The 23007-nt window shown below is 39.4% G+C and overlaps 1 protein-coding gene across 3 annotated transcripts in view; it reads left to right on the forward strand.

Annotated features, from left to right (window-relative positions):
* CAPSL (calcyphosine like) overlaps positions 1-17141 on the forward strand; it is a 34845-nt gene extending 17704 nt beyond the window's left edge. For 2 of the 3 annotated variants that reach the window (XM_054252301.2, XM_017969961.4), the window contains exons 3-5: positions 2567-2744; positions 3035-3244; positions 8465-10250. In XM_054252301.2, coding sequence (XP_054108276.1) covers positions 2567-2744; positions 3035-3244; positions 8465-8566 — 490 coding nt within the window. In that variant the 3' untranslated portion in view covers positions 8567-10250. Of the gene's footprint in view, positions 1-2566; positions 2745-3034; positions 3245-8464; positions 10251-16548 lie in introns of those variants that run through there. The other variant, XM_078365604.1, reaches the window with a different exon arrangement.
* The last annotated feature ends 5866 nt before the right edge of the window (positions 17142-23007 follow it).

The following is a 23007-nucleotide window of genomic DNA, read 5'->3' on the forward strand; positions in this document are numbered from 1 at the left end:
TTTAAAATTATACTTTAAGTTCTGGGTTACATGCGCAGAATGTGCAGGTTTGTTACATAGGTATACACGTGCCATGGTGCTTTGCTGCACCCATCAACCCATCATTCACATTAAGTATTTCTCCTAATGCTCTCCTTCCCCTAGCGCCCCCCTCCCCCCGCAGACAGGCCCTGGTGTTTGTTCTCCCTGTGTCCATGTGTTCTCATTGTTCAGCTCCCACTTATGAGGGAGAATATAGAATATTTGGTTTTCTGTCCCTATGTTAGTTTGCTAAGAATGATGGTTTCCAGCTTCATCCATGTCCCTGCAAAGGACATGAACTCATTCTTTTTTATGGCTGCATAGTATTCCATGGTATCTATGTGCCACATATTCTTTATCTAGTTTATCCTTGGGCACTTGAATTGGCTCCAAGTTTTTGCTATTGTGAATAGTGCTGCAATAAACATACATGTGGATGTGTCTTTATAGTAGAACGATTTATAATACTTTGGGTATATTCCCAGTAATGGGATTGTTGGGGTAAATGATATTTTGGTTCTAGATCTTTGAGGAATTCCCACGCTGTCTTCCATGATGGTTGAACTAATTTACACTCCCACCAACAGTGTAAAAGCATTCTTCTTTTTCTACACCCTCTCCAGCATCTGTTGTTTTCTAACTTTTTAATGATTTTTGAAAACCATAGGGTTTTCAAAGTACTTACCTACATTTTCTGCTTTCCTTTAATGAGAGATGGGAAGACTTTGGGACCTTTGAGTCTATTAGCAAAGATGAAAGCTTAAAAAAAGTTACATTTTTATTTCGTAAATAGACTACTTTAAAAACCAGTACCAATCCGTTATTATTAACTAAGGCCCATCGTGTATTCAGACTTTCTTAGTTTTTACCTAGTGTCCTTTTCTGTTTCAGGATTCCCATCTAGAACTCTGCCTTCCATTTACTTGTCATATTTCCTTAGGATCCTGTTGGTGATGACAGTTTCTCAGATTTTCCTGGTTTTTGATGAATGTGACAGGTCAAGTATTTTGTAGGATCCCTACCTATTGGAATTTCTTTGATTTTTTTTCTTCATGATTAAACTGGGCTTACTGGTTTTAGGGACCGTAGGTGCAAAGCACCATTTTTATCACATTACACCGAGTATGTGTGTGATAAATATGATTTACTACTGTTGGTGTTGACACTGATCACCTGATTGAAGTAGTGTTTGTCAGTCTTCTCCAGTGTAAAGTTACTTTCCTTCTCCATGGTATACTCTTTGGAAGGAAACCTCTTTCCAGAGCCCACACTTAGAGAATGGGGAGTATGTGTTCCCTCCTTGAGAGCAGAGTATATCCGTAACTTATTTGGAATTTTTCTGCAAAAGAAATTTGTCGTTTTCCTCACATTTATTTATTCTATCATTTATTTAAACCAATATGGATGTAGGGATTTCTTTTTTTATGTTTTGGGTTATAACCCAATGTTGTTTTATTGGTTAAACTGTTCCAGCCTTGGCCTTGGGAGCTCTTTAAGTTGGCTCCTATATCCCTGACTTATTCCCATCAATGTGTTGTTTGTTTTTTGGCACTTCCTTTCTTTTTGGTACTACAAAATGTCCTATTTTGTATATTCATGCCCTCGGCTGTACACGTGCTTATTGTTACTGAAGCATTATTATTTCTAGGTCTTAGCTGACAAAATAAGGACATATATGTGTGTATAGTAACCTGTGTATAAATATTTTTATACGTAATGATTTATGTCTATATTAAACTAAACATGAGTTCACACTATGTCTCCAACTCTAATCCATGCCTCTTTTCCTATCTTATCTGTAAATTCTCACTTCCACTCAAAGAAATCTGGTTTCCATCTTTGTTATTCATTTACTTGATGGTTCAACTTAGTTATACATGTACATCAGTATCAGAATGGCTAGCCTGTATCCCCGTGGGAAACAACTTTATCAACTGTACAGTATAGTAATTGTGTGCAGTTTCTGTGTTCTTACAGACTCGACTCATTTTCAAAGTACTTAAATCAGCACCTTTCTCTCTTATCCCTTTACCCCTTCTGGGGATGTTTCATTCTTTTATAAAACAGTGAAATTCTGTTGTCACAGTTTGCATTCCTTCCTGTGATTTTCTGACTTCCCAAATCATTTAAAAAAATTCATATGCATTAAGGTTTACACCTTGTTCTATAAAGTTCTATGGGTTTTAGCAAATGCATAATGTCATATATCTACCATCATCGTATTATAAAGGCTAGTTTCATTGACCTAAAAATCCCATGTTTCACCAATTCATCTCTTTCCTCTCCCTTCTTCTTTTTACTGTCTCCACAGTTTTGTTTTTTTCACAATGTCATTTAATTAGAATTACACTCTGTGTGTGTATGTGTGTGCATGTGTGTGGTGGGAAGAGGCTCTCCATTTTTGGAAGGGAGGGTGGAGAGAAGAATTTAAGACTTTTGTATTTTAATTTGACAAAACCTTGAGTGTGAATTTCTTTTTAAATCTTTACACTTACACCTTGTTCTTCATAAATTTCTTCTTAATTTTTGCATGTATTTTTTTCAGAGTATTCAGAATTATGGATGACAATAATAATCGAACCCTTGATTTTAAAGAATTTATGAAAGGGTTAAATGATTATGCTGTGGTCATGGAAAAGGAAGAGGCAGAAGAGCTTTTCCGGAGGTTTGATAAAGATGGAAATGGAACAATAGACTTCAATGAGTTTCTTCTCACATTAAGAGTAAGTGGCCCCATTAATCAGTATATCTGCTGAGTTTGGCTTTCACGTGGTTTGCGTTGGCTACTTTGAGATTTTGTTTTTAGAAGTTGTTAGTGCACTATGGGGAGGGCTGTGGGCAGAAGACTGTGAACAGACTTAGAAAATTTTTGGAGCAATTGTAGTGCCTATTATATGATAGCACCCAAATATTACTTCATATCATTGACGGGAATAAGATATTTATCTCATAGGATACAAAAAAAGCTCATTTGCTTATGTATGTCTTTGCACATATTATTCTGTTTTTGTAGCCTCCAATGTCCAGAGCCAGAAAGGAGGTAATCATGCAAGCTTTTAGAAAGTTAGACAAGACCGGAGATGGAGTTATAACAATTGAAGACCTTCGTGAGGTGTATAATGCAAAACACCACCCGAAGTACCAGAATGGGGAATGGAGTGAGGAACAAGTGTTTAGGAAATTTCTGGATAACTTTGATTCACCCTATGACAAAGATGGATTGGTAAGTGTAAGGGCTCAATCTAGGAAACGTTTCTTCTCTTTAATTTGAAATTGTAAATGGGAAATAAGTCCAAAATCTTAAAAATTTTAACACATGGATGCCATATTTGTTGTAAATAGAAGTAAACTATTTCCCTAGGAACCACCTAGAAACTTCCCTATTGCCAGGGGAAACTAAGGTAATAAAATGGTTACTTTGAAAACTAAAGTAACAAAATGTATGTATGTGCCTGCACATACTCATAGATATATATTGAAATATATTTGTAGGGGATCCGCATAAGCCGATGACCTGTCATCTGGGGAATGTTGTTTTGATTAAACACTCCATTTTATGGTTATCAATTCACTACACTCAGCTAGTTGCATTCCAATGAACTGACTATAATAAACATATTTAACTTGGAAATGAGATCATAATTTAATTTTGGGGAACAGATTTACAAGGTCTTTCAGGATGTTTTAGTGCCTTCACAGTCATTCTTATGGGCCTCATTTGTCATCAGAGTTTGTTATGTGGAAATGCCATTAAAAGTAGTTTTTGGTAAAGGGGATGCTAAATAACAGAATTTACTCTGATTTATTCTTCAGTGTGCTTTGAAATTAACTTACATTTCTAAACTGTGGTGAACTTGAAAACAAAAGCACCCACCTCATCTTCATTAATTTTACCTTCAAGTTACAAATGCATAGCTTGGTAGGATAAGGAATTATATAGCTTTATGACTGTGTCTAGGCTGAGATGAAAATGTCATCTATCAACAGCCATAAATGGACTTTTTAGAAAAAACAAAACAAAACCCAGAGCCAGTTCTGTTATTAGGAGACCTAAGGGTTTTGGTGATAAGGAAAGGGGGTTGTTCCTTTGGTAACAGTCAGCCAGAGCACAACCCCAGGGTTCCTTGTTTCTTAAGCTTTTTATAGCACAGGAAAAGATTAATGGGCCAGTGGACAAGAAAAGAGTGGTTAAGGGAAGAACAAATAAACCTTCCTCTTCCGAAGGCAATTTCCTCTAACTTTGTAAATGAAACTGCATGATGAGTTTCACTAGCAAGGGGTAGGGGATACGAAGGTGATTTTCAGTCCATCCTGCTGACATTTCCCAGTCAGGGATGGAGTGATACCCTCTATTTCAGGCTGAGGATTGTGGATGCAGGCTTTCAAAAGGGCTAAAATTCAGTAGGGCAGCAAAAACCTTAGGGAAAAAAATAGAAACTATGTGTTTTCTACCAGTATTGCTGGCCTTTGATCACTGAGATGTCAATGGAAAAATAGCCAACTGCCATTTCCCCAAATTAGCCCGCCCCTTTGTGGATCCCAGAGTGTGTGCTTCTTCTCTGCAGGTGGTTCCTCCTCATTGCTGGGGGAAACCTCAGCTACTCTTTTGTCTAACAAAAGTCAAAATAGCCAGTTGTGATTCGGCTGGTTCAAGTCTGAACATCATCCCTTTTGATATTTATCTTAAGAAGCCACATTAAGCTCTCAAAAACTCATGAAGGTTATTGAGGTTTTTAGCAGTTACAGCACTTGATGTCATCTGAATGTTACAGACCCTGTATTGATACTCAACTCTGGATGCTCGTAATCGTCATCAGGGAGTATTTATTGATAATGTAGACTGCTAGTGTACTGCAGAGCCACATTATCTGATTTTTTAGAGGGTGGGGTCCAAGGATTTACATTTTAATATGTATCAGATGACTCTTATACTCACTCATATTTGTGATCCCCAGCTCTAAAAGATTCAGAAATGACTGTTTTAAAATTATTAAATATAATACACGTATGAACCCCTATTAGCATAATAATGAATCTGGGCAACATTTTTTGAGCACATATCAACTGGGCATTTGCTAAGGGCTTAAAAGGGACATCTCCTTTAATAGACATAATAAAAAAGTTTCTGAAAAGTGATTTATAATTCAAACTTTTGCACATTGAATTGCATTTTAAATGCACGAGAAATTGTTGATGTAGAGGAACTCCCTGGTAAATACTTTTATGAGAAGAATAATTAGCCTCTAATTTACCTCTTGCAAATTGACTTATTTTGCATCTTAAGATTTCTTGTAATGAAACATGGCTGTGCTTGAAGCCAGTGTGCTCCTTTATGGTTAAAAACATTCCATGTAAGACACAATTTAAAATAATGCAAAAAATTTAGCATAGTTAAGGATAATGTTCAAACGTGATAATCTAGGTGAAACTCTCAAATACCCATAAAGGTTGCTGGAGTTTGCAGCAGTCTTGGAATGTGGTCTTGCACTAATACCCCACTGGACTCCCACAGCAGCTGGAAGACATTTGGGCGGGATGTGAAACAAATAGCGTGTGAAACAGACTTTCCTCACCCCTTTTCTATTACTAAACCCCACTCCAGTTTGGTGCGACTTCTACTTCTTATTTTTTAATATCTAAGTTTTGAATTCTTCATGTGTGTATATGACTTTATAATCATCATATTTTTAAAAAGCCTCTTAGGACTTTAGCCCTTCAGAGAATATCAATCTATTGACCCATCCATCTCATATAAAAATTTGTAAATAATTGAAAATATTTTAGGTATATTACTGAGTGTATGTATTAATAGCAACCTAGATTTGTTTTAGGATTTCTCTAATGAATTTGGAGCTGAGAAAAAGGGATTGAATTGTGATTTCTGTTACCCCCATCTGGGACCTTCCCTTGTGTATATGATATACACCTTATCACATGAAGGTAGCTTAGGCAAGAGGCCTGCTAAAAGTAGGATTGCCCACTTTCTCATGTTTTCTGTCAAATAAAATGAGTAAGGATAGTAATTATTGCTAAACAGCAATTTACTATGATGAGGGTGAATTTATGGGAGATTAGAAAAGTTGTGATTCAGGCCATTCCCAATATAAGTTGAGTCTCAGAAAACAAGCAAACATCTAGCTAAGAGTAATTTCAGAAATGATCAACTATGTTAGGTCTGACCTCTGGCTTGACATACTCTAACTTCCAAGTGAGGTTTAAAACTTCCTTTGTCTTTTGCCCATCTTGGATTCCTTCTCCATTCTCCATCAGAGCCAACTCAACTCCAGGTCACCCCACACCATTGAAGGAGCTTGGGATTGAAGGATGGGGGTAATGATATCAGTCTCACTCAACTGGTGGCTCAGTTAGAGTTTGGTTTCAGTTGCACAGAATAACAAATCTCATTAAACATCGGAATACACAAATTAGGTTTTATTTTATATCTACTTGATGTTCTCACTTGAGTGGCTTAAAGAGAGCAGAGCTGAGGTCTTTGTGATTTTCATGGCCTTTCCTTCATGATCTGAAGATGGTTGCCTAACTTCAGGCAGCACATCTGAGTTTCAGGCAGCAGGACAAATGAGGAAGAAGGAAGGAATGAGAAAGGGCTAGAGCCTGCATCAGGCAAACAAAGGCTTCCCTAGAAATTCATGTCAGATTTCTGTTGTATTTTATTGGTGAAAACTCTATCACTTGGCCATCCCAAGCTGCAGCTGCAAGGGAGTCTGGGAAAGTGAGTTTTGAGTTTTTCAACTTTTGTGGGAGAGAAAAGCTAGGGACAAGAGTATCACAGTGGATGTAGACGGCATCTCTCTCAATGGCTGTCACCCCAGTCAACCAACAAACATTAGAAACAACAAACTAAAAATATTAGGAATTTGATACTTTTTAATTAAAAAATAATTCGCTGCAAAAAATGTTCCTCAAACTGTCACAGTAAAGTGATCAAAATGGCTCAGGTTCTCGTGTACAACTCTCTGACTTTACTTGCTATTTGCTGTTAAAATTATCCACTTACTTTGTTGGAGTATTTCACCAGCCTCCAATCTTTTTGAGGACTGAGACTTTAGCTTAATTATCTTTGATATTCCCAGTTAAATTATTGCAGTGTGCACAACAATTAACTGGAATGTTTAGATTTTACAAAAGTAAATTCCACAACCACTTGCTTCAGAGATTCTGATTCAGCAGGTGTTGGTTAGAGCCTGGGGACCTGGGCTTCTGACAAACATCCCAGGTGGTCCTGATGCAGGCAGTGTGGACTACACTGAGAAACATTTCCCTGGAACCTCACACAGCATCATAAAGATAGAGAGAGGGCAATAATGATGTGTGAAACTTAATATAATCCCTTAATGAGGGAATTGGAAAGCAGAGGCTGAGGAATTCAAAGGAGAAGAGGAATAAAAAAGTTCATAGAACACAGGCTGATCTGATTGCTAGTAAAAAAAAGAAGGAGAAGTTCAAGAAAGAGGGATGCTAATGGTATCCTAATTTTAACAGAGGCTCTATGCGTGCATTGTGGATGTATATTTGCAGTTCAACTATGAGCTGAGTTCAAATGCCTTTCTTCCTACTGCTCTTCCTTTTTTTTAGTGGGAAGGGGTGGTATGAGACTTCTTTTTTTCTGTTCACTTATAATTTCAGCAAAAAGGCAAGTGAGTCAGTCATCTGTTATGATTCTTGTAAGGCATAGGTTTGTCCCCAACTGATCATGTCGACCAACATGGTTAAAATGTACATATTATCTAGACCTGTTAAAAATAATACGAATAACTGTTTTTTCTTCTTCCCCAAAGGAAAGTATTATAAAATCCTAAAATAGATAAACACATTAGTCAATATTTCAAAGAGATGGTCACGGGTGTAGAGTGCAGAGAAGCCAGGATGGGTGGAAGACATGAAACAGGGTTAAGCTTTTTATTCACCCTGGACCTTGAATGAGTTATTTATGTGTTAGAAAAAACATACAACCCAGGAGCGTTTAACTAGAAACCCGTTTCTTCATCCGCAGGGCAGAAATCCATTTTTGGAAAGGGAAATCATCACTTATCCTGACACAAAGACATGACATGTTGTTTCTGACATGTCGCAGAAAGATAAAATTAACTACAGCTTACGGAACACTTCCTTCTTACTCTGTTTCAGTCTCCCTTATCTGAACTGGTGGGATCTCACCCTTAGAGAAAAGATGACAACCCATGTGTCACTTTACATTTATGTTGGCCTAGAAACTTTCAAGACTTCCTTTCTCTCCTTCTAGGTGCTGTTCTCACACCTTCCTCAACTTCACTTGTTCTTTTGTTTTAGATCAGTTCCTCAGCCATGATCACACACACAGAGGAATCCTCTATTTCCTTCTATTTACAGATGCACAAGGTGGGCCCCCACTGACAGAGTGAGAAGCAAAGTTTTGTTTTTATTTCTAACTTTTCCACTGCAGGTGACCCCTGAGGAGTTCATGAACTACTATGCGGGCGTGAGCGCATCCATTGACACGGACGTGTACTTCATCGTCATGATGAGAACCGCCTGGAAGCTTTAAGCATGTGACCTGGGGGCTGGGCCTTGGGACAGCCATGTGGCTCCAAATGACTAAACCTCAGCTCAAAAACCAGTATTGTGTTTGATTTCACACTCATTGTAATGTTTTTTTCTGGTCAAAATACTGCGTTTTCTGGGGCCAAGAAACAGGCAGAAATAAAAGACACTGAGCAGCCAACTGTGAGCTTGTTTTCCCTGAGACTGTTTCCTTTGCTCTAAAATAGGACTTGGCTAAAATGAGCTCTGTAAAGCTCCTAGTGCTGTGCTGAAGGCTCCTAATGCAGGTGTCTAATCAGCTTTAGGTTTTTTCCCTTGGTCATTAATGAAAGCTTGAGCATTTTAATTAAAACCCTCACTCATGCACTCATAGTTTTTCTCTACCTCCTTTTAGATGATCCATTTCTAGGTGAGATGATAATTTATCTCTTTTTATGATGGACTGTAAGTCTTTAAGTGTTTCAGCCTCATTTGGGTACCATAAGAAGACTACGTGTTAGCCTCAATTTCTACAAGCAAATCTTGAGTTTTACTGCCTAGGGTTTAGGGAAGCCACAGTTTGACAAGTAGATTTAAAATGATTTTTTAAATAGTCATTTTAAAGACTGGTGTGAGAGGGGAGGCTATTTCTTTGAGCAGCAGATCCATGACTATTGACAGTACTCCTGTGGCTGAAGTTTTGAAACTGGGCTGGGCTCTCAGGTTTTATGTGGAACATCTTGTACTGTGAGTGGGCAGGCTGTACCAGAAAGCCTTCACCTTGTGGAATGTTTATCTCTCCCCTCTCTGCTTTCTGTCAATTAAGTTGAAATTCCCACCAGTGCAGGCTGAGCAGTGGCTCATGCCTGTAATCCCAGCACTTTGGGAGGCCAAGGAGGGTGGATCACCTGAGGTCAGGAGATCAAGACTAGCCTGGCCAACATGGTGAAAACCCAGTCTCTACTAAAAGTAAAAAAATTTGCTGGGTGTGGTGGTGCACACCTGTAACCCCAGCTACTCCAGAGGCTGAGACATGAGAATCATTTGAACACAAGAGGCAGAGCCTGGGCGACAGAGCAAGACTCTGTCTCAAAAAAAAAAAAAAAATAAGAAAGAAAAAAAGAAGAAAGAAATTAATTCCCGCCAGCATGAGGAGGTTGGATGTGACTGGGACTAGGATCACAAGAATATTCCAGAGCAAGTTTTCCATCTTGATGCTTCGTGGCTTAACGCCTCTTCCTCCCAGCACTAAGCTTTGGCTTCACATTGTTAATGTGTGGGACTCCGCCCATGAAAGGTTACTAAAAGCAAAGGTTCCCAGAGACTGGAAAATAGATAAGGAAACTACAGCTCTCCCTCTGTGTGTTTTGTATCTGGGGCCAGAGATGAAAGCACAGTGACCAGCCTCTGGTTATGGTGCTGGAGACAATGCCCACCCACCTTGCTGCTAGGTGCAATACCTCTTTCTGCCTCTGTTCTTGGCTGCATCATCCTCCAGTTTGGAGACATGGATTGGGTTAATAGTCTGCTTTAAGATCTTATATATTTAATTGGTTCTGGGTTTAGGGTTTGAACACACTTGCCATATTTTGTATCAATTCGCTGTTTAGGTTTTATTTCATAGACTTGGAAGTTGAGATTCTATTATGTACTGATTTAAAATATATGAAAACCAGTGCTGCCAGATAAGCATTATAAAAGTTATTCAATAGCTTGTTGAGATGCTCGACTCTTATTTATCCTAGTGACAGGCTGGAAAAAGGACCTTTTTCTTGAGGATAGGTGCATCCCCATATTACCAAATACTAGTTTTGCATGTGTGTGTGTGTGTGTGTGTGTGGTGTGTGTTTTACTTAACTGCACAAGTCTGTTTTGTATTGGATTTATTATCTTGGCTCATATAGAGATTGGTTGGGCCAAAGATACCAAGGGTTATGAAGAAATGTGTAGAATTATGTAGAAAGCCAGAAGAAATTGTGAAGAAATGTATAGAAAAAAAAATCCATGTTTTTCGTAGCCTGCACTTTGCAGATTATGGCTAAGGAGAGCTCTCCTATTTCCTGGACGTGGTGGGCTTCAAGCCTTTTGCTCTAGAAAGATTCTTGTCTTTGATTCTGGGCATGACTCATGCCTCTGCTTAACTGGGTAGAGTGAGCATGTGATTCTGATCAAAGACTAGGTGGCAGCTATCAGGTTAGTCTTTTCCAGTGATATTTCGCTTCCTGTCTAATGGGGGCACAGGGCACAGCTATCTGATATCAGATAACCCATACCTCATAGTGCATTTGGTCACATTTATTTGCTTCCCTTCTAGCGGTTTGAATTCTGGGCCCATGAGCAAATTTCCACCACAGCCCTTTCACCCTCTGAAAAAAAAATCTGCTAATTACCTGATGGTCAAGGGTCACTCACTCCAATTCTCATTCTCCTCTATGGCTTCTGGCAGTCGGGAATTGTGCATTATTTAGCTCTACTCCTTCTGGCAGCAGTGAAAGGAGCAGAGAAGAGACATTTAAAGAAAACATTTATTAACACTCTTCTGGATATATTTTTTGTTTATTTAACTGGCAGATTTTAAACCTTACTCCATTTACAATTTAAAAAGTAAGCCCTTAGTTCAGAAGATAAAACACAATAAAAAGTTGCCAAAACATCACTCAGGAAAACCTCACCTGTTGGGTCTGGACCTCAGATCAAAAATTAAACAAGCCAAAGAAAAGAGATTGAAATTAGCAACTTTTTATGAAACAAGAATGATATATGCAAACATTCTGAGAATGAGGATTTGTCAGAACAAGCCACCCATAACAGTACTGGATTTGGATTTCTAACTCCACCAAAGGCAAACCCATGTAAGGATGGCCAGAGACTCTGATTCTCTGCTGCTGTGCACATAGTACCTGCATTCCATTCACAGTGCAAATGAGAAACCCAGAATTTGCAAACTAAACTGTAGACCGAGGGAGAATTCTTTCTGCGGGTCTGTCGGGCTGGTTTTCACAGTGATTTAAATCATCATAGAATCTTCCCAGGCACAGATGGCACTTTGGAGGACCATGTACTTGTTCTGCATGGTCTGGCAGCAGGCATGGAGTCACATTTCACACCCTAATCATGTTTTTCAAAGGCAGAGCTGGGTGTACTCCAAGTAGGTTACAGACTGACTTGGCAAACATCATGGCTTGCAGGTGGAAATACGTCCCATCAATATTTATTGAGATACATGCTTTTTTCTAGGCTGTGGGGACAGAGCAGTGAATTAGAATAATTGCAGGCTAAATCACGGGCTTTCAAACCAAACTAACCACCCACAGTTGTTAAGATATCAAAGAGGGTGTAGAGGGAGGGGAAGAACAGACACTGAAATTCCCCTCCCAGAGTCTCACTCAGCCTCTGAAGCCAGGACATTTGGAGCCCTTTCTGCGGCACCGTGTTGGGGAGTGGCATAGTATATTTCATGAACAGAGACAGCCTATCAAGACAATGCAAGGAAAATCCCCCTCTAAATTTGGAGGCAGATAATTGTCTTGGCCCTTTAATTCCTCTTGGCCAAAGCAGATTGTCTCACTGATCCATGAGAGTACAAGTAGGTAATAATTCCACTCTCACTAAACTACCTGCAGATGCGATCTATGTTGATGTTTAATCAAGTGGAGAGCTTGAATTTATCAGATGTATTCACGGATGATGTGTGGGTGCCCTTCTACACCTGCTTCATGAAATTCTATTAACCTTTTCTGAGTAGTGTATCTTTTTTGGATTTATGCATATCTATTTTGTTATTATTATTATTTTTGATATGAGTCTCTGTCACCCAGGCTGGAGTGCAGTGGTATGCGATCTTGGTTCACTGCAACCTCTGCCTCCCAGGTTCAAGCAATTCTCCTGTCTCAGTCTCCTGAGTAACTGGGATTACAGGCAGGTGCCACCACATCCAGCTATTTTTTTGTATTTTTAGTAGAGATAGGATTTCACTGTTTGGCCAGGCTGGTCTCAAACTCCTAACCTCAAGTGATCTGCCCACCTCGGCCTCCCGAAGTGCTGGGATTACAGGTGTGAGCCACCACACTCAACCATGGATACCTACTTTGGGTACAGAAATGAAGAACCTCGTAATTTCCAATTTTCCAAATTGGTCAACGAACTTGCTTTCCTGGAGATTAATGATTGTTCTTTTAAATTAAGATCCTGTTGAATAAAGCAATAAAGATTTAAATCCTAGAAATGCTTGTGATTCAAAGGAAAAACCAAGGCATCAAGGGTCTGAAAGATCGTCATATAATGTTATTGATTTTCATGTATTTGATTCTTTTGAAAGCCAATGTTTCTCAGGATGGTTTTACTCCTCCAAATCACTTATATGAAAGGTATATAACTTTGATAAAGATAGCTAGTTCTTTTATTCTGAAAAAATAGAATTAGTTAATCCCTAAAATTATGTCTTCTAAAACAGATGATGGGTGAGATCTGTTGAAAGAAACATAAATAAATGATTGATGGGGGTTGTGAGAACATTGCTGTGTGAGAAGAATTCTTTTTGCCATTTCAGCTGGTGTGGTGAGAGGTTGTGGTGAAACAGCTCTTCCTCTCTGAGAATAGCATGACCTTCTTGTTTAATTCTCACACCTGCCTCGCCAAAGGCATTTCTTTTCCCCTGAGCAAAATAGATCCTCTCCAGGAGTGAAACCTACTGAAAATATGAGCTGCTAACCAATAGACAAGGTTTTAATATGGACCTTTCAATGACCAGAAAAGTGGAGTGCATCAGAGAAAAAAATAATCTCAACATGTAATGGCATTTTTTCCTTTTGCATTAGATTCTTCTTTTGATCTGCTTAACGAAATTTATTTATTCTTTCTCTGGAGTATTTAAGAAATTCTAGCAGCCATCAAACATTGTTGATGCCATGTGAGTTTCACCAAAGTCCCTGTGAGTACCATGGGCTTCCGGCTCCAGCTCCTGACACTGGAGATGTGACGATCAGCTCGAACACTCCAAGGATCACATCCAGCTTTACGTTATAACACCATATAACTGTCAGTCATTTCCAATTTCATTCTGCTCCAGACCCTGTAATACATGTACCAGGGACCTTGTGAAGCAGAGCACAAGTACCTGAAATTTGAAGCAAGGGCTGAGTATATAGTCGTTTGTTATTCTGTGCTCAAAGACTTGAGTCACTCTTTCTTTTCTGACCTGAATACTTGGCATCCAGAGCCTACTATTGACTTGGGAACATCTTAATCTTAAGCTCGAAAGGTGTGAGTTGCTGAACTCCTGGAAACGCTCAGGACACATGTGAAACTGATGATAATCTGCAACCCAAGAGAGGGTCTTAGAACAGAATAAGGACCCGGAATTCAGAGAAAAATGACACATGGAGGAGTGCCTTGCTCCTTGCAGGGTTACAGTGAGTCTCAGAGTGCTTCCCGTTGATGGGATAAAGTGCTACACAATTGCAGGCTATTATCAAATGTTAGCCATTACCTTACTAAACCCTGGTCCCTCCTTTTGTTTCCAAGGGAACTGGGAAATAAATACCATTCCACAAATGTCATTCTTAGTCATGAAAATCTCATTTAGCAATATTACTCAAAATCCATTTACTTAAGATTATTATAGAAGCTGCTAAGTGTGTATAGCAAATCATCACGAATTCAGGTTCTACTAATTGAGGTCATTTAGACAGGTTTTGAGTGGAAGTTTACTTCTATTTCATCTGTACCAGAAAAAGAGAGAGGACGGAGGTTGTTAAACAAGCCAGTAATGCAGATTGTAAGGACTGTGCCTACTTAGGCCAAGTACCTGCACATAAATATATTTGCATATATTCGTATATTTTTACAGGTACTTGGAGCTATCTATTTGCATACAAATGTAATTAGTATTCTAGTCATAAAGAGTTTTCACATATCTTTTAAAATAGTACCAAGTTAATTGTTAATTGACAGTAGCTTATTAGACAGCTATAACTTAAGCTGTTTTCTAGATAGTGAAGTGTTTCTATTATGTAAATCCTATCTTGATAATATTTTTAAATAGAAATTGAATAGACATTGAAGCTGAGAACAACATTCTGCTTTACAAGGAAACATTTTTATGATATGATATAAATTTTTAAATATTTTATTTGAAAAACTGTAGATGTCTTTAGTGGTAAGCTATGTATGCATTGAAAGTAAGAACTTGGCTTAATAGCAATAGCTGAAATATCATTTCTAGGGATGAAAAATTGAGAAGTTCTTGAGTTACAAAGTTAGATATTATTTAATTTATAATACCAGCTTTGTCATTTTTTTTACATTATCATTTTTTTACATTATCAGACTGAACCATTAACACGGTTCTAATTTAATATCGTCTCTTCAATTTAAGGTTTGAAGCATTGGCACCTATTGTAATAAAAGAGTACATCTGGCCGGGCGCGGGGACTCATACCTATAATCCCAGCACTTTGGGTGGCTGAGGTTGGTAGATCACTTGAGGTCAGCCTGACCAACATGTCTCTACTAGAGACCAGCCTGTCTCTACTAAGAATGCAAAATTAGCTGGGCATGTTGGCACACGCCTGTAATCCCAGCTACTTGGGAGGTTGAGAGGCAGGATAATCACTTGAACTCAGGAAGCTCAGGTTGCAGTGAGCAGAGATCACACCATTGCAATCAAGCATAGGCAACAAGAGGGAAACTCCATCTTAAAAAAAAAGAGTATATTTAGCTTATGTATTTCAGTTTTTAAATATTTCCAAAAGATATTTCTTCTTACTAGCAAACATTTTGGATCATTTAAAAACTTTTGGATCATTTAAAAATGTTATTTGTGTGGTGTTTCACTTACAGGTGATAAAATTTCTTCTTTGAAAATGATAAGGCCCTGTTGACATTGTATTCCTCATGTTTTTAAAAGAGCAAAACATAATTACTCGTAAAATGATTATTTTGACAGCCAAGAATGAAAGTTCGAACATTTGATGTTAATATTACTTTTCTTGCAGGGATGAACTACTTCCATCTAGCAGGCCAATCAGGTTTGCAGAATGCCCAGCCTTTGAGGGGTGCTTCTAGGACTGTGGGGAATAGTATGCATGTATATGCTGGGATTAAGGAATTGGGGCAGTTAAGAAGGGGAAGAGAGAGATGGAATTTAGAGGCTGATTCCTATTCTTTGCATCTTTGCTCTTAACTTCATTGTCCAGCACAGGAAGTGCAAGTCCAACCGTAAAGTATTAACACATATCCTGGCCAGACTGAGAATGGGTGGAGCTGGCCTTCTAGTATCTCCTACAGGGCTAGTACCTCTGCGCTCTGCCACTGACTGTCAGCTATCATGTACTTCTGGGCACTCAAGGATTCTGGGAAGTACCCGTTCTCTGCTTCTATTCCTAGCTCTGTGTTTGGTGTAGACTCCCTTTTATTAAAGCACTTTTTATCTGTTCTCTTACACTACAAATTTCTATACCCTAAAATGCTAATAATGGTCACAAGAGTGACTATACAATGTCCACTCTAAAGCACTGCTGTCTCACAGAACTTTCCATAATGATGGAATTGTTCTATATCTGTGCTCTTCAACATCACTGCCACTAGTCAAATATGGCTAATAGACAGTTGGAAAGTGGCGAGTGCAACTGAGAAACTGAAATTTTTATTATATTTAATTTTAAAAAGTGCAAATTTAAATAGCCACATGTGGCTAGTGGCTACCATATTGGACAGTACAGTAGAGATCTAGAAATCTTTATCTTAATGTACAAAGTGATGGCCATGAGGGAACTGTAGCTGGCCAGTGAGCAGGTGAATCTTAGGCTACCCTTGCACATGTCCTGTCTCAGTGAGTTACCTCAGGGGGCACAGGCAAGCCAGGCTATCTTTGCCTAACTTGACCTTGCTTGATTGAAATGGCAAATGACACTCAATAGAAAATATCTTGTAGAATGTAAAACGCTTTACTATAACTCACATATTTTGACACCATTTCCATCTTTCTTGCCTTTTTCTTTTCTTTAGGTTTCAAAAGAAGACTTTTTGAATTATTATGCTGGTGTTAGTGCTTCTATTGACACCGATGCCTATTTCATTTTGATGATGACAAAATCTTGGAGATTATAACTTCTGCCTATTAATTCTTTTGGAAATCAGGGACTCCCAGAGTGGCATGAGTTTGAAAGAATTCCAAGCTGTGGGTTTGGATCAGGTGTAAACTAAATTTCCTAAACAATCTGGAATTTTAAAAGGAATAAATAGATATTTGGTCATCTTACTTAATTATCTGGAATGTGTTTATTTTTATAAATGCCTGAGATTACATTTTTAAGTCATGAAGAAAGAAAGAAGGGAGGAAGTAAGCAGAAAGAAAGAAAGAAAACCATGAAGTGATATTGGGAAGCGGTTCCTAGATAAAACAATCTACTTGTCGTTACAGATGTTCCTCTCATAGGTGTACATGTAGCTGCTTCCTCATACCTTCACTTTACAGTCTTGGAATTCTGTAGCAGAAGGTGGTAATAAAGGGATTAGAGGAACCTCTGTGTAAAATGTCCTGAACTTATTTATTTTAATCTTGGTGAATACAAATAAAAAATATTTATTTTATTCTGAAATATATGAATCTTTTTCTATTTTCAGATTTTAATGCAAATTTTCACATGTGTATAAAAAGGGAACATAAGCGCCTCTGTTGGAAAAAAAAAAGGTGAGCTCAGCTGGCCCACTTGGCTGAAGGCTGGGCTTTCCTGGAGTGGTCTCATTTACTGGGTCAAGCTATGAGGATAAAAGAGAGTGCAAGGGAAAAAGGAAGTGCCTATTGCAAATTTCAGAGGCTTTCTGAAGCTTCAGGTTAAAGTGGAGAGGAGGACTCTAAACCTCCTTTGGGGAATTCATCTTTCTGAACCCACTTTTAGACTCCTTCTCCAGACAGGTGATGTCAGGTTTTTTGACTGATTTCTTTCCTCTATAACAGCTTCAGAGGTAACAAATGTAGCTGTAAGTTGATTGCACACACCTATAAACCCTTTACCTTTGAAAGGGTGAAAGTGTGGGAGAAGAGATGGAAGGTGAAAACTCTGCTTCTCAGGCTTCATTGAGTACATAGGTCACCTGGGGGTCTTGGTAATTTGCTCAGTGTGTTTCAGAAGTCTGGGTGGAGGTGATAATACTAGGAGGTGGGACCTTTGAGGATGTGATTAGGTGATGAGGTCAGAGCCCTCATTAATGGGACTAGTACCTTTATAAAATAGGCTCAAAGGAGCTTGTTCCATCATGTTGAGGACATAGTGAGAAAGTGTCAAGTAGGAAACAGGTCTTTGCTAGACACCAAATCTACCAGTGCCTTGATCATAGATTTTCCAACCTCCCAAACTGTGAAAAATACATTTGTGTTGCTTGTAAACCACACAGTCTGTGATATTTTGTTATAGCAGCTGAACAGATGAAGATAGTTTTATTCTAATGTATTGTACATAAATTATCACAGTAATTTTAATGTTTCTCTAGGGCTATATTTTTCCATGTCATTGATATTTGGAGTATACCTTAATGTTGTGCCACTCAACTGACTGCAGAAATCAGATGCTTTCTCATTGCCATAGTAGTGGGAAAAATTACGAATCAGTAAAATTTCGTAAGTCACTAGAAAGAGACATAGGCTTGCACACATAATAAACATAAAGTTGAATATAATTAAAGGTGGAAAATGTAGGGGAAAAAATTAGAATCAAATTGAGTTAAAAATAAGATTATTAAGATATTAGATCCAACACTTAATGTTGGTTACCAAAAATGTAGGATGGAAGATTTACTTTTTTGGTTGTAAAGGCCCAGAAGATAGACATTGTATAAGTTGCTCATTTTCACTTACATTAAGCACAGCCAAAATAAAATTCATCATTCTTTTCTCTCCACTAACTCTATCCCATCTTCCACTTATGTCAAGGATGCTTCTAGGTCTGAGTATCTCAGAACTACTCTTCCAACTGCCTGGGCTTGTAACCCCATATCTTTGTTCCCCATCTTGCCAAGAGACAGAAAAATAATGGTTAAGAGTAGAGATGCTGCTGGCGGATTCAAGATGGCACGGTAAGAACAACTCAGGATAGCAGCTCTCAGTGAATGTGCAGAGGGTGAGTCAAAGCCGCATTTCCAGATGGATCTTTGTTGCCCACAGAACGGGGAATTTCCCAGGTGTAGGAGAGACACGGGATGCAAGCACAGCTGTTCTGGCTGTTGCGGCCGCTTCGGCTGGCACCACAGAGCAGCGGCACTCCACAACACTTTGCACAAAACACACTGGTCTTGGTGCCCTGCTAAACTGGCAGCCTGAGATTTGGGAGGGCAGATTAGCATATCCATCTGATTAAACGGGACTTGGACAGTGAGCCAGACCAGGAGATTCCTGGGAAGTGGTGTTTAAGCCAGCGCAGTGGCTCACTGCACGGGAAATCACACAAATCCCGGTGCCTAACAGCGGGTGAACGAAACACCTGGGAGAGAGCCATCCGTTCAACTTTAAAAAAAAAAAAAAGGCACTCTGAGGCAGAGAGCCAGGCAAGCAGGCTCGGTGGGTTTCACCCCCACAGGGACAAACAAAATGACAATTCGAAACACTCCGGGTGGAGAGTTTCACTGCGGGCACAGCTGAACCCAGGATGGTGCAGCTCGGTGGGGGAGAAGTGTCCGCCATTACCAAGGCAATCCGCCCCTACTGAGGTACACGCCCATTGCTTACACAGCCTGCTGTTGCCGAGGCAACCCACCATAACAGAGAGACTCCACCGCAGGGTGGAGCCCGTGGCATCAGGGCGGAGCCAGCGGCAGAGCCTGCAGCAACAGGGTGGACCCCACATCAGCAGGGCGGAGCTTCATCAGGCAAATAGTGACTAGACTGCCTCATAGCTGGGCAGGATAGTGTTACGGACACTCATAAAGAAAGCCCTAATTACCCAAGACAGAGCATCTGAGGAAAAGAAAGGGATTTATAAGTTCTGCTGCAGCAGACATAAATGTAGCAGCCTAACAACCCTACGTGAACAACGTTGTTCCCTAATGAACAACGGAGCTCACAGGTCAGCACTTGAGCTCCTATAAAGTACAGACTGTCTCCTCAAGCAGCTCCCTGACCCCTGTATATACAGAGTCACCTCAAAAAGGACTGATCAGACTGACATTACGCAGGCATCATTCTGGGTCAAAGACAGCAGAAGAAGAAACTGGTAGCATCCCTCACTGTTCTGCAGCTGCTACAGGTGTACCCCAGACAAGCAGGGCCCGGAGTGGACTTCAGCAGTCATAGAGTGGAGGGGCTAGACTGGTAAAAGGAAAACCAAGAAACAGAAATACCTCATCATCAACAATCTGGGTGTCCACTCAGAGACCCAATTGAAAAGTCAGTAACTACTCAGACGACAAGTGGATAAATCCACAAAGATGGGAAGAAACCAGCACAAAAAGGAGGAAAACACCCAAAACCAGAACACCTCACCTCCTACAAAGGACCAAAACTCCTCACCAACAAGGGAACAAAGCTGGACGAAGAATGACTGTGACGAAATGACAGAATCAGACTTCAAAAGGTGGGTAATGAGAAACTTCTGTGAGCTAAAAGAACATGTTCTAAATCAATGCAGAAAAACTAAGAACCTTGAAAAATGATTTGAGGAAATGATAACAAGAATGGATAACTTAGAGAGGAATATGAATGAACTGAAGGGGCTGAAAAACACAACACGAGAACTTCGTGAAGCATGCACAAGTTTCAATAGCTAAATTGACCAAGCAGAAGAAAGAATATCAGAAGTCGAAGATCAACTCAATGAAATAAAATGAGAAACCAAGATTAGAGAAAAAAATGCAAAAAGAAATGAATAAAGTCTCCAAGAAATGTGGGACTATGTGAAGAGACCTAACCTATGTTTGATAGGTGTACCAGAAGGAGACAAAAAGAATGAATTCAAGCTGGAAAATACACTTCAGGATATTATCCAGGAAAATTTCCCCAACCTAGCAAGGCAGGCAAACACTCAAAATGAGGAAATACAGGGAACACCACAAAGATATTCCACAAGAAAAGCAACCCCAAGGCACATAATCACCAGATTCACCAGGGTTGAAATGAAGGAGAAAATACTAAGGGCAGCCAGAGAGAAACGCTGGGTCACCCACAAAGGGAAACCCATCAGACTCACAGCAGATCTCTCGGCAGAAACTCTACAAGCCAGAAGAGAGTGGGGGCCAAGACTCAATATCCTTAAAGAAAAGAACTTTCAACCCAGAATTACATATCCAGCCAAACTGAGCTTGTTAAGTGAAGGAAAAATAAAATCCTTTGCGAACAAGCAAGTACTCAGAGATTTTGTCACCATCAGGCCTGCTTTACAAGAGCTCCTGAAAGAGGCACTACACATAGGAAGAAACAACCAGTATCAGCAATTCCAAAAACACACTAAATGCTAAAGAGCAGCAACAAAATGAAGAATCTCCATCAACTAATGGGAAAAACAGCCAGCTAGCATCAAAATGGCAGTATCAAATTCACACATAACAATATTAACCCTAAATGTAAATGGGCTAAATGCACCAATCAAAAGACACAGGCTGGCAAATTGGATAAAAAACCAAAACCCATTGGTGTGCTGTATCCAGGAAACCCATCTCACATGCAAGGATACAAAAAGGCTCAAAACAAAGGGATGGAGGAAGATTTACCAAGCAGACGACATGATAGTATACCTAGAAGACCCCATCGCCTCATCCCCAAAACTCCTGAAACTGATAAGCAACTTCAGCAAAGTCTCAGGATATAAAATCAATGTGCAAAAATCACAAGCATTCCTATACACCAATAACAGACTTAAAGAGAGCCAAATCAAGAACGAACTGCCATTCACAATTGCTACAAACAGAATAAAATACCTAGGAATACAACTCACAAGGAACGTGAGGGACCTCTTCAAGGAGAACTACAAACCACTGCTCAACGAAATAAGAAAGGACACAAACAGATGGAGAAACATTCCATGTTCATGGTTAGGAAGAATCAATATCGTGAAAATGGCTATATTGCCCAAAGTAATTTACAGACTCAATGCTATCCCCATCAAGCTACCATTGACTTTCTTCACAGAACTGGAAAAAAACACCATGAACTTCATATGGAACCAAAAGAGAGCCCACATAGCCAAGTCAATTCTAAGCAAAAAGAACACAGCAGGGGGCATCACACTACCGGATTTCAAACTATACTACAAGGCTACAGTAATCAAAACAGCATGGTACTGGTACCAAAACAGAGATATAGACCAATGGAACAAGAAAGAGGCATTAGAGGCAACACAATGTGTCTACAACCATCCAGTCTTTGATAAACTGGACAAAAACAAGCAATGGGGAAAGGATTCCCTGTTTAATAAATGGTGTTGGGAAAACTGGCTAGCCATGTGCAGAAGCAGAAACTGGACCCTTCCTGACACCTTACACTAAAATTAACTCCAGATGGATTAAAAACTTAAATATAAGACCTGGCACCATAAAACTCCTAGAAGAAAATCTAGGCAAAACCATTCAGGACATAGGAGTAGGCAAGAACTTCATGATCAAAACACAAAAAGCATTGGCAACAAAAGCCAATATAGACAAATGGGACCTAGTCAAACTCCACAGTTTCTGCACGGCAAAAGAAACAGTCACTAGAGTGAATCGGCAACCAACAAAGTGGGAAAAAATTTTTGCTGTCTACCCATCTGACAAAGGGCTGATATCCAGAATTTACAAAGAACTCAAACAGATTTACAGGAAAAAAACAAGCCCATTCAAAAATGGGCAAAGGATATGAACAGACACTTTACAAAAGAAGACATACAAGAGGCCAGCAAACATAAGAAAAAATGCTCATCATCACCGGTCATTAGAGAGATGCAAATCAAAACCACATTGAGATCCCATCTCACGCCAGTTAGAATGGTGATCATTAAACAATCTGGAGACAACAGATGCTGGAGAGGATGTGGAGAAATAGGAACACTTTTACACTGTTGGTGGGAGTGTAAATTAGTCCAACCATTGTGGAAGACAGTGTGGTGATTCCTCAAGGCCTTAGAAATAGAAATTCCATTTGACCCAGCAATCCCATTACTGGGTATATATCCAAAGGACTATAAATCGTTCTACTATAAGGACACATGTACACGAATGTTCATTGCAGCATGGTTTACAATAGAAAAGACCTGGAACCAACCCAAATGCCCATCGATGATAGACTGGATTGGGAAAATGTGGCACATATACACCATGGAATATTATGCAGCAATAAAAAATGATGAGTTCATGTCATTTGTAGGGACATGGATGAATCTGGAGAACATCATTCTCAGCAAACTGACACAAGAACAGAAAATGAAATACCGCATATTCTCACTCATAGGTGGGTGATGAAAAATGAGAACACATGGACACAGGGAAGGGAGTACCAAACAC

This window comes from Callithrix jacchus, chromosome 2 (assembly GCF_049354715.1).
Source record: "Callithrix jacchus isolate 240 chromosome 2, calJac240_pri, whole genome shotgun sequence".
In the NCBI taxonomy this organism is placed as follows: Eukaryota; Metazoa; Chordata; class Mammalia; order Primates; family Cebidae; genus Callithrix; species Callithrix jacchus.